Source organism: Falco naumanni, chromosome 2, assembly GCF_017639655.2.
Source record: "Falco naumanni isolate bFalNau1 chromosome 2, bFalNau1.pat, whole genome shotgun sequence".
Classification (NCBI taxonomy): Eukaryota; Metazoa; Chordata; class Aves; order Falconiformes; family Falconidae; genus Falco; species Falco naumanni.
The window spans coordinates 122,301,282-122,314,078 of record NC_054055.1 but is presented as its reverse complement, the minus strand read 5'-3'; the positions used below and the strand labels follow the sequence as shown (position 1 = coordinate 122,314,078).

Below are 12,797 nucleotides of genomic sequence, written 5' to 3'. Positions count from 1 at the left end.
AGGATCACTTCCAGGGGCTGTGTGGCAGTGGGGGGGTTGCGCCTTCTGCTGCTGTAATGGCCGTGTAACCTCTTCGTGCATGGACAGGGACGGATACCTAACAGGGAAGGTGATAAGGGGCTGTATGATTTCTAACAAGGGTGGTGTGTGTGTGGCTTTATTACTCAGAAATTTAAGCTAAATAACATATTTTTTAAAAAGAGCTCTTTGAAAGGAACAACTTTCCACAGGTTCTTTGCCACCCAGAAAAACTTGGGAGTGCAATTCTAGTGACTCGATTTTTAGCCAAGAAAAAGCAGATCAAGAGCTGTAACGAATTCAGTAGCCCATGTAACAGCCAAGGGCAAAACCTTCTCCCAGTTAGTATTTTCCATCTTATGGATTCTAGGAATACATTAAGTAGGGAATAAAAAAAAATAAAAAGAAAATGAACTGGATCAAGCTGGGTGTATTCTCATGAAGACAAATGAGGAAATGGAGTGACACATTCCTACCCCTTCGGCCCCTCACACGCTGCTGCTGCCACGGCCGTTGGACCCGAGACAGCAGGTGCTGTCACACGGTTTGGCTTGTGCCTGTGTCGGATCAAACTGTGTCCTGAAGTAACAGCATTTGCCACAAAACTAATACTTGTTTTCATGTAAAACACTTCAGAAAAGAAAAGCATTTGATTAAAAAATATTTTATTAGGAGTACAGTGTACCTGCAATGTACTTTATAAGGCATTTTCTGTAAATGACTATTTCTACTATATATATATATATGGGTGTTCCTGTTTCATATTTTTTCAATACATTAGTAATGTAATGAATAACACCTTTAAAAAAAACCTACACCTCTTTATTTAGTTCATAAATGTTCAAGCAGTACAACAAGTAGCTCTGGGAGAGGTTTTAATCAAAATAGCTGTAAAGCACTTTTTAAGTTCAGTTACCACTACTTCCCCTTTGTCCCCAGTGAAAAATGTTTTAAACCCACCTTTTTTTAAAAAATAAAATTAAACCTGACCGACTATCATAACAAGCTTATTTTTGTTTCCTTTCTCTTTCCAAGTCCCCCTGCGCTGTACGTGCACATGACTTTTGAACCAGTGACTGTCTTTGAAAGCTGTGTTGGCATGAGACGCTGCTGCCGTGCAGGCCAGTTGTTGGGGCTTTTCAGCGAATCCCAGGCACGTCCGTGCCTGCCTGCCGCAGCTTGAGGAACCCAAACCCGGCACCCAGCCGCTGCAGGGACGGGCTGGGGGGCTTGGCCGGCTCAGCTGCCCCTGCCGATGTTTGAAAACCAAGATGGGGAAAGCCCCACCGGCCTGGTGGGTAAAGCTGCGCGTACAGCAACCTACCGCCACGTCTTGGCAGGGTATGAACTGTTTGTACATGTGAAGAGAAAGTGCTTCAAGCTTACTGGGTGCAGGGTATCCAACACTGCAGGGTCTTTTCTGTAATTTACGACCGGGAGACATTATGGATCCATCTGGACAGGTAGCTTATGGCACTTGGGTTACAAGAAAACCAGTGAATATTTAAAAACTGACACACGTTCCAATCCATGACGACTGCCATAACTGTGCCTTAAACATTTATTACAACATTGTGATAAATAATATACACACTGTATCTTTTACGATACCCTATAAACCGTACCTCAAGAATAGGGAGCCAGCTTCCCTACACGTTACTCTATGACGTGTCCCTAGCCTGGTTGGGATTTTTTTTAATCTAAAAACAAATTTGTAAAACTGGATAACTACAGTAAGCAGCCTACGCTATTACACAATTAATGCGGTATTGGCATTAGACTTGTATGAGCCCTTGCACACCAGCAAACTCCCCGAGGGGCCAGGCGTGCCGTACACGGCGTCGGGCCTGCGCTGGGCAGCTGCCGGCGGTGGCAGATACTGGGCCTTTGCGCCAGGTTCACGTCACAGCTACCACTTCCCAGGTATCGATGTTCCACACTCGTACCAGCGCACGTAGTTAATGTGAGTCTCCCCGCCTATTTTTCCGAACTTGACAGGTTCCTGACGAACTGCCCTGAAAAAGCCTGCAGGAGAGAGAGCGTGGTGTTTGCACGAAGCCCCCACTGCGCCTCCGATGCCCTGTGCAGTCAGCACGCAACTCGGGCAGTGGGCTACACCGGCCGCTGGGCTGCCACCCCCTGCCCACCAACGGGCCGAGGGCACAGCTCAACAGCTGCAACAGCTGCATTCGCCCCCCAACTCCAGGACATGCGGAAGCGCCTGGGCTGGCCGCAGCCTGGAGGAGGGGTGGGTGAGGCTGCTGCCCCCTCCTCCCCCTCTGGGCTGCTGCTGGGGTCTCCTCGGACGGACCAGGAGGCCGTTCTCCTCGCAAAGTTACCAGGATGAACTAGTCCCGCCGCAGCAGCCTTGGCACTGCAGCGACCCTCCGCTGGGCCTGCTTCACATCACCGCCCCACTCCCGCTTGCCAGGGCACAGGCGCCTCCCGCTCAAACCGTGCACGTCACGTTCAAAAGGCGAGCAACTCGTGCCAGATCCAACCTGATCGCCAGGAACGTACGTGCAGCTAAAGCACGCGCGTGCACGCGCAGGGATGCAAGCAGGCGCACGCACTGCACCCCCTGCCAGCCCTGGAGGCCCCTGCCCTGCCCTTGGCCGGGAACGGGGCAGTAATGGCCGATCCCTCTGCTCTCTCCTGGTCACTTACTAGAAATACAAGCTGCAGGACAGGTGGGAGCTTTTTTTCTCTTGTTCCGTTGGGTTTTTTTGTTTTGTTTTTGGTTTTGTATTTTTTTAGCTCATGATTCCACTCAATTAAATCCAGTTGCTGAACACAAATAGATGTTAAGTGTCTTTTAAGTGGGGGTAGTAAGTTTTTTATGTAAAAGTTTTTTTTTATTGACTTTTTAAAAATATTTTGTGAATCTGGTACAACTGAGAGGGCTGCTGTCCCGGCAACGCCCAAGTGGATTCAGACAATCCCTTACACAAACAAAATACCTTTACAAGTGGACAAGGCTGACTGGGAAAAGAAAAGCAAAGCCCTCCTAAAACCTAAAAAAATTACATAAACACCTTTCAGATCACCCACCTACTTTACTTTAAGCACTTCACTTTAATCCCCCACACCTACCCTGACACACCTCTGCACTTCTGTGAGGTGCTTTATAAAGGAAGCACCGCGCACAGGACGGTTTGGTCAACACACTGAAACTGTACTGGAAACCATTCCGCTGTTTTCCTTGGTGAAGTATTTTATGACACACTTGGCACGCAGGTGTCCATCGGCACAGCCCACAGGGGAAGGAACACCTCCCGCTGGCACTGCTGCCCACCTTCCGCTGCCATAAGTACCATTTTCTTATGTTCAAGCCTTGGCAACATCTGAAGAGTACCCAGGCAGGTCTCAGCTGCGTTTAGGACACCCAGTCCCACGCCCACTTAGACCAGAGTGGAATTCTGGGCACCCGGTTCAAACTAGTGCGCACAGAATGACTGCAGCATGAATTATATTTTCCAGTAAGAACTTTTTAGTTTCTCATTAGCACTAAACAAAGCCCTTCAATGCCCAGCTGATGATTTACTGCAGTTTAAGTCAACCTTGCTAGTTTGCACATAACACTTCATGCCTCTCTGCAAACTCAAATTTGTGGTTGGGTTTAAATACGTAATACCAACGGTGAATAATCTCTTGGAATGTTTTAAACAGCAGACATGCTGTTTACTACCTAACAGGACCCAAGTCATAACAGTCTTTAATAACTCACTGTTTGTCTTCAAAACCTGCTCGACTCTCTCCTGCCTGCAAAGCTGGTGGTCTCTTCCCATCGCCCACCCCAGCAGTGGGCGCTGAATCCACTGGCAGGAAAAAGAAACACACAAAGGAACTGCCAAGGTCTGCTACAGCAACGGGCGTAAGGAATTACCCTCTTTGACTGGTTGATCTTCTTGGTGTCCTGTCCTTCCATCTAAGAATGAGTCCACAAATTGGCAGTGATCTTCTCCATGGCCCCTCTGGTCTCCTATGTTATAAAACTTTCCTGAAAGTAAAGAAGCAGCAATGTTTAGTGAGGCTATTTCCAAAAAGCACCGGAAGCAACGGGCTGTGCGCTTCGCTCCACGGGCAGCCAAGGCGAATGCCACTGGTTCTTCTCCTCTTAAGACCTGAAGCTGTAATTTGACCAGTACGTGCATACTCACAAGTCGGGGGCTCAGGGGTAAAGACAGAAGTGCCCCATTCCAGGCCAAAATCGATGCCCGAATGTGCTTTTCCCCCCCCATACATTTCATACAGTAAGTGAAACCCTGTTATTACCTAGAACCTCGGCCTGGCTGTATCAAAACCGAGGGAAGTTTTGCTGATGATCCGAAGGGAAGGCAGGTTTGGCTCCCGCCCAGGAAGCCCCCAGTACCTTAAAAGATGTTTCCATAGACGGCCTCCCAACACAGCCAAGGCCTGCTTTATAAATCATCATGTTTTTATGACTTGTGTGTGCAGTCGATATCCTTCAACAAACGGATGACCTCGGCAGAGTAGCTGCTTATCCAGAGCACGGAGTGTGCCCGCGGATTTATGTGCAGGACTGCTTAACAGCACACTTGACTGCAACTGTAGAAAGCAAGGTCTCAAGTGCAGCGTGTGCTAATGTTACGGGCGGCTCCTCCTGGTAACAAGAGGACTCACTGCGAAGGAGTTTTGATGGAGAGATGTCTTTACTTAATTGATTTGTTTTGCAAGACATTAGTTCAGTTCAGAAGACGGAGGAAGGCACGGTGTGCGCTCTTCCTAAGCCCTGGCAGGAAACATTGTCAGGCAAACTTTCAGTTTTTCCAAACTCTTTTCACATCACTTGTTCTTACTATGTTCTACCTGTGGTTGCGTGGCTGAAAGGAGAGGTGAGGGCATTTACAAACAGGCCCAGCACTTGGGTATCAGCTACGCAGAAATTCCAGTTACCCAGGAGATGTTGGGTGTCCCGTAGCCTTGAAGCTGGGCCAGCCTGGCCATCTGGGAGGTGGTGAGGCGGCCTGTCATACTGCTCCCAAAAGTGCAATTCCTAAGAGCAGCCTACCAACAAACTCATATTTTTGTGATCGGATCAATACTTTGCCAAAAATTCTCACCTCCAGTTGACGGTCTCTGTGCACACAGTTCTTCTCTAGCTTTAGAAAATTATTTATTACTATCTAGTTTTGGCTGCAGGCATGTTTTTTCCATAGCAGAACTGGTCAGAGGGAGTTCCTCTCAGTTTTTGGTCTGAAATTAACATTCAGGCTGCCCAAAATGGCTTTTTTTTTTTTTTTTTTTTTTCTCTCCACGGCTGTTGAAGGTCACACTTAGAATTTATTTTTTTCCTCTCCTCAATAAATACCTTTTTTTTTTAATTTAGGTGGCCTGCTTTTCTGGAATGCCTACAGTGACTGCTCTGGAGGACTGTTAAATGAGGTCAGCAGTAGTTGCTGGTTTATAGAACAGTCCTGGCATGTGTAATGTAGATCAGTTTTTCTTCATGAGAGACAGAATAGAACAGATTTTTATGGCTAACACAAGAGCAGTAACTTTCAGATCCACACATACTCTTCTGGCCCACAGCGTAACTTAAGCGTAATTCAAGCAATTGCTATACATAAGCAGCATTCTCAGTGACTATTAAATTCTTACTGCCCAGTCCTTTCCATAATAAAGGAACACACTTAAAAACATTTAGCTAATCAATGACTAGATTCATCTTTCTCGTTTGGGGAGAGCTATTCTAGCAAAAAGTAATTTTTTTTTCCCCTCCAGTGTTCCCTTATGGGTGGTCTTAAGAAAATTAAAACACTGTCTTTCTTTTATACATTACGGATTCTGCAACACTAAAGGTATACATTCATGCTAAGATCCACCACGCAAAGATGGTTGTTTGCCACCTTATACAACAGCATTTGTACAATGCACCCAAATTTTGAGATTGTTACGCTGCTTAAGCAGCAAAGCTTTGGGAGGTATTGTCAGCATACGGTGGAACTCAGCCCTTGGCGCGGCCTGTCACACGCTGCCCAGCTGGCCCTGGGGGCGTGATGGGACAGGGCGCCACAGTGAGACACATCGTTTGGCTGCAAACTGGAAGTCGCCTGACTCGTGTATAGAGGCCTGTGCCACGACAGTCTCACTTAGGAGACCTTCTACATAAATACTTCAGTTCTTTCAACTGGGCAGCACTGGTTGTAACAATTCAAGTGCAAGAACCAGGCTTAGCAAGTATCATGAGTACAATGTAGCTACCATCGTCTTTCTCCACCGAAGTCACATCGCCACCCTGCCAGCAAAAGCAAAAACAATCTAATGAAAATAAGAAAATGGGCTCCCAATATATTAAACTTTTCTTCTAAGATTGAAGTATCTTTCCTTGCAGTGTTAATTCACTTGATTTAGGGCTGAAGTCTAGTCCTGCTGGACTAGCACGGGTCTGCTGGCTGGTTCTGCGATACGCCGTGCCTCACTGCCAGGGTCTGAAATTTGATCGCAGCTGGTTAGTACAGCAACAGCTGAATGAATGATACCTCTGTTCAAACCAGTCGCTTTTATTCACTTAATAGCCAAGATATTATTTATGTTTGAGGTATTGTACTTACTATTAACGACAGGGCTTTCCTTCCTTGTTTGCTCATGGGCGAATGGTGCCGGCTGCAAGGCCAGGAGCTCGGAAGGGTCTCGGCGTGGGCTGCCCTACACTCCCCTGCTCTTTGCTTTCCATGTGCCTATGTACGTGAGACCAGAGCCCTGCTCCTGTCAGGTGCTGAGCTCTGAGATGGGGCGACTTTGGGTTATGAAAGTTGATTCTTTCAGCCCCAGTTTCCCCCCATTAATTCAATCTGATGGGATGAACATACTGCCTAACTTGCACTCAAAAGACACTTCCCGAACACACTTGTATTACAGCCCTCGTGCTCCGGGCACCACACTAACACCATTGTGACAGAGTTTTCCATGCAGCTCTGATAAAAGACTGCACACAGAAGAAAGCCAGAAGCTTGGGATGGATTATTAGAAGTTAACATACTTCTAAATATAACTTGTACAATCTACATGAGACACAAAGTTCAGCTTAACTATCAACTAACTGAAACATGCTTTTTGCAGGCTGTTTCCCCAGCTTACACACAGCATGAGTCCCTTGATTCATGTCTCAAATCCATCGCGCCTTCGTTACCTTAAGACACGGAACAAAACTTGAGAAGATAAGGCCAGGAAACTGTCATTAGTAATAAACCAGAATATATGAAAAAGAAGGGGGTGGGGGGGAGGGGGGAAAGAGATTATAAGCAAAAACAGGGAATGAGAAAACAAAACGAAAATGTCAAAGCAGGCAGTAACAACTGTTGACTAGAGTTGAAGTCATGGATTTATAAGCCTCACAGTGATGAAGTAACCAGATGTTTACCAAATGGGATGGGAATGACTGAGTCTAATCCTGGTGTAAAATTAGGTCCTAATCCTCTATCTAAGAGCTATTCCAGGCTACCCTTTAAACACAAATTTGGCATCTTTACAGCATAGGCTGTTCACTGGCAGAGACCTGATCTTTATCAATTTTCTGTATGAACCCCGGGATACTAGCAGGTATTTAAAATCAGGTTATCGTCACAGAGAAGTAACTCCTGAGTCTGAAAAGTTAGTATCAAATACATCAATGATTATGGAGCACAAGCAGTTTACTGTTTATGATTAATCTGCCTGTGGACTACATTAAATATAACTGATAGCACTTCAGCAGAGCTCGTCTTGTTTAAAACTATTAGTTCTGAAACTGTGGTGTCTTTAAGGAGTGCATAATGTGGAACAACACTGATTTGAATGTCTCTTACCTGTAAGTGAATCACTGAGGTATATCTTGTATCTCAAAGAATTACACAGCTGCACACCTACAAACTTCTTATACCAAGTCCTCTTTACATATTGCTTCCCTTTGCATTCTGAATAGGTGTCCGAATTGAATGGGATTTCAGTCCAGATAGCATCCTTTCCCACTGCAGGAGAGGAAGGAAGAGGCTGAAGCATGACACTGAGTACAGACTTACACACAACAACTACATTCAAATAAACAGAATTAGACACCTTGATGGAGCAGAACGCATCACGGCACCAGTCACCTGCATTCTGAACGTGAAAGGTATTTCAGCGAAGCACCAAAGGGTGCAGATACGACTGATGCAGTGAAGTGCTGCTGCTCTCTGTGTGTGGTGCCAGTTTGGAAAAAGATTGTTCTGGGACCTCGATAGGGGGAAAATGCCTGCGTACTGGCAAAACTGGCATTTACGAAGTTCATGACACAGTCACTGTTTTTCAGCGTGTTCAGGGCAGGACAGTGAAATTGCAGCAAACTATGTGATTTAACAAATATACACATAAAAACTAAGTATCATGAATTATATGGAAAGAAATGGTGTCCCAGTCTTTGTCAGTGATGGCCATTACAAATGCAAAAGGCAGCCCAAGCTGCTTAAGCCATCTCAGCTCTTCTTCAAAATCCCTGTCCACCTCCTGCCAAAGACAGCGAGAGTCTGGTAGGTGGCCTAAAGCAGAGCTGGATCAAGCCTTCAGAAGCAGAAAATTTTTTAAAACACAATGGCAGATAAATAGTATCCTCTGAGTTGTGCTCTGTTAGCTCACTTAGAAAGTGTGGAGGAGCTTACTTGTTTTACAGAGCTTTCTTTTGCTTTAATGACAAGGCTGAGAAAATACGAGGCTGTCCCTGGCTCATTTGTGTACGTTGGTTTGAAGCCACCCCAGTGCCATGGGAGCACGGCACCACCTTGACTGCGTTCCGCTCAGGTAAGCAGGCAGCCTGGCATGAATTCCTTACCAGGGGTATGGTGGGACGAGTGAGATCATGTGTGAATGCGGTTTGATTCCATAACTCATTTAGGTGGTGCAGTACAGCAACCACCCTTGTAATTATGCTATCTCATTTCTGAAGAAATTCATGATTAGAAGATGCTATACATAAAAGGCTTACTTGAAATCGGCTCGCTCACTCTTGGGTCCGCTGGAGGAAGAACACAAACATTCAATCAGACACTGAAAAATACAGTTTCCCAATATTTCAATGGAAAAGCGTTGGTAGGTGATTTTCTACAGTTGACATGAATTGCAATTTGTGAAACAGGAAGAGCTTTGGAAGCAAAGTTCATTTTTGTATTAAATTAAATTAAATTAAAATATATGTATTTCTTATGTGAAAAGGCAGTATCAATGAGCTTTTAAAAACTTTACTTTGGGGACAATACCAGGCAAACACGGTTTTATGAAACCAAGTTTAAATCTTGTTTAAAATCAAGTTTAAAAAACAAGTAAAAACCCAACTTTACTGCATCTCTTTTAAAATTTGATTTTTGAAACTTAAATAATACAAAGGACCCCTCCGTAATACTTGCCACACAAGATTTGGCTATGAAAGCCCAAATGGATGTGTGCAATTCAGAAAAAAATAAAACTGACCACTTAATTTGTCCAAGCTAAATAGGAGACAGCACATAAGCCTTGTCATTCATGAAAGCTGCACTTGGAATAAACATTTTTTGTTTTAACAACCTAGGATTACAAAGAGTGTATTCACAGTTTTTAAATATGCGTGGCATAGCCTGAACTCCTCCCTGACTAATCCCTTGCTCAGCCAAACCTCTCATCCATCAGTGGCAGCACTAGATGAGGACTATTCTATTATATCTGGCTCGAAACACAGGTTGAGAAAGCCCTTTTAAAAAGGCTAAATTCCATTTTGTGTTTTATATGGTTCTTAAGTATTATCAAGCAATAAACACTTCTACACAAAAGATAGTATCTTGCTTGTATAAAGTCAACAAGTCAACTGTAGGCAGCCTCACGGGGAATGGGAACAGGGAAAGCCAGGGCACTCTCCCGTTCTCACCTCTGAGTCAGACAGGACCTAACGTGGGAACCAGCCAATGGCCAAACCAGGCTCGCACGCACCTCCAACAGATTCAGCAGAAAGTCAACAGGATGGAAGAGGATGTACGGGGACACTGACTCTTCCCAACTGCTATTTCTCAATCCTCATTTCAGCCAGAAGACATCAGTATTATACAGCAGCCTTATTGAATAGGCAATAAAAGTGCCTATAAACAGCAGCCCAAAGAAAAACCTTATGTTCCTCATCCAGAAGTCATTAACGGGTTTGACAGATACAAAATGGTTAGGAATATTAATCTGAAATGACTGAGCCTTCTCTAAGGATAAGGTCAGTTTCTTCATAACAAACACCAGGCAAACTCCCTGTGCTCCTTCTTCCCTCCTGCAGCCTGGCCATCTTGCATCCCCACACAGCAGAGCCCTGATCTCGGGCTGATCTTCCAGGCGCTACCGTAACACGCTCAGTAGTAAAAAGCCACTCTGGAGACAATAAAGAGCAAGAGCAAACGTGCAGAATGAAGCAGGAGAGCCTTTCATACATCCCACAGCCGGGGATACTAGAGCCACCACAAATGACAGGCCTTTGGAAGTTCTTACCTGATTCAGTACTAAACGCCACAACGTTGCTACTTGGACCTTCACCAAGAGGGTTTCTAGGTTTGACATGGAATTCATAACTGGGGAATAAAACAGATGAGATGAAAATTTTGCAAGTATTTTTTCAGAGTCTGGAGCAAGCAAACTGCCAACACACACCTTGGCACTACTCGCCGCCTGGAGAAGAACAAAAAGGCCTCACTTCTTGCTCTGAAAACACCGAGACATTTTGTCCTACATGTGCAAGGCCTCTCTGAACACATAATTTACCAGACCTTTTGATAATTCTTTGCACAACACTATTAATGCTTGATGTGATGCACCACTGGCTGAAGGCTCTCCCCTCACACGTGCAGCCTCGGTTTGGACAACGGGAGCAGACCAGGTGAGGTCAGAAGCAATCTGATAAGCAGCGTTTGGGTAAAGCACGTTGCAATTTATTTGCTCATCTTTCATTCACAAGAACACAAACCGCCAATTCCATGCCTCTCAGCCCCACCAACAGCAACAGACAGGGCCAGCGCTGGAACACAGGGCACGTCTTCCAGGACAGGAGCTCAGCCAAGGCGAAGATCCAATTGCCTGAGCGTATGTCAATGGTACATGTATGAAGTAATGAAAAGACAGTGATGTTGCACACCACCAGTCTGTACTGTGGTTACCTCAGGATCCCTTTTCATCACAGCTGTGCTGGGAACCAGAGTGCTCTGAAAACAAGACTGAAGGAAAAAACCCAAGTCAGGCTCCTCTGCTTAAGCCTCTCCCGCTCCTCAACACTTGATGAACAGTGACAGACAGGCAAGACAAGCTGGTTTCTAACTCTGCAGCTCAGTTGAAACTTACACTTTCAACTAGAAGCTGTGGGTGAGCAGCTATTGCAAGAGTTGCAAACCTGAAGATGACACCAGGTGGATGAGGCAGGAAGGAGAGTTCCAAGGGCGGACGCTGGACGCAGCCAAGATCCTGCACCATGAGCAGGGCCAGGAACAGACGCCATTCCCTTCCTCCCGGCACATGCTATCCCAGCAAGCTGCTTCTCCGCTCTCCCGGCACCAGGCTGGCAGCACTGGGAACTTCTCACCACTCAGCCACTGCTCGGCGCTGCTCCTGCACGCCCTCCGTGCCAGAGCACCCTGGTGAGCAGCAGGTATGCACCCAGTCAAAAGCACTCTCTTCGCGCCTTCCCCATGAGCTACAAGCAATAATCTGTCCCACACACACCACCTTCAGAGAGACGTTTTGTACGGTCTGAGTGCACACGTGGTGGATCTCTCTCAGCACAGAGTGTTTTTTTCATCAGCGAGAGAGATCCATAGGATACAAGTCAAAAGGGCTGCAGGCCTGGAAAATGGGCCCTAACAGAGGCTAAACACAGAGCAAAGTGGGAATCCCAGAAGTGGGCAATTAAACATCCAGCTCTTGACTTGTGAAGGACCACTCACCAATGATAACTTGGTAGCTCATGACCATCACACAGCATTGTAACGTTCTGCTGAAATTGTTTCCAAACAGATATTTTCTAGAGAGAAAAATACCCCATACCATTCTCTGCCTGGTTGGAAATTTGTGAACTCCATTTGCAAGTCCCTACAAGAGACAGAATAATTCAATCCAAATTTTGGATTACCTCTCATTGCTTTTTGGCTCCAGCAAAACCTGAACAGCTCGCTAATTAACCTCAGTGGACTAATCATGCAGTACCAAGCAACCCTTTTCCATCCACAATCCTTCTAAGACAATATTTAACTTTGAAATTGCTTACAGAAGCAATTGCCCTTATTTCTAGGGCTTTCTTTTCTTTTTTAAGGGAAATACAAAGATTAGTATGCTGCACACATACATTGTGGGTAACTCATGGGTATTTCCAAGTGAAACACAGGCTTGTTTTGAGCTTTAAAAAGTCTATTTGCAGTAATCTTAACATCTATTCAAACATGTTACAAGACCATTTTGAGCAACTCATATTACCCTACTGTAGGAGGGAGATGTTAAATAAATAATAAATTAAATGGTAAGTTCTAGACACAAGATCTTACTTATGATCAACTTCAAAAGGTTTAAACAAATGCATTCTTTTCAAAATGGGACCTGAGCAGTTAATATTCACACTGGGCATGTGGTACAGTAACTTTTTGGTCCAGAAGTATTCTCAGCTGGTAGGAAAGGTTGTTACACAGAGAACTGTAGCAGAGCAGTTGGAGATTCATTCTGAAGAATCACTGAAGCATAAATGAAGATTTGCTAATACGTTGGGTGTTTTAAATTAATAGCTAGAAGATACATTTTGGACAATGTACAAATTAATGCAC

General features: G+C 45.1%; 1 protein-coding gene across 1 annotated transcript in view; it reads right to left on the bottom strand.

Annotated features, from left to right (window-relative positions):
- Window positions 1–433: 433 nt before the first annotated feature.
- LOC121083149 (ABI family member 3 binding protein) overlaps window positions 434–12,797 on the bottom strand; it is a 163,873-nt gene continuing 151,509 nt past the window's right edge. The window contains exons 57-61 of the mRNA XM_040583185.1: window positions 10,489–10,568; window positions 8,978–9,007; window positions 7,827–7,988; window positions 3,905–4,018; window positions 434–2,043 (exon numbers count right to left, since the gene is read on the bottom strand). Of these exons, the coding sequence (XP_040439119.1) occupies window positions 1,928–2,043; window positions 3,905–4,018; window positions 7,827–7,988; window positions 8,978–9,007; window positions 10,489–10,568 (502 nt within the window). The 3' untranslated portion in view covers window positions 434–1,927. The remainder of the gene's footprint in view (window positions 2,044–3,904; window positions 4,019–7,826; window positions 7,989–8,977; window positions 9,008–10,488; window positions 10,569–12,797) is intronic.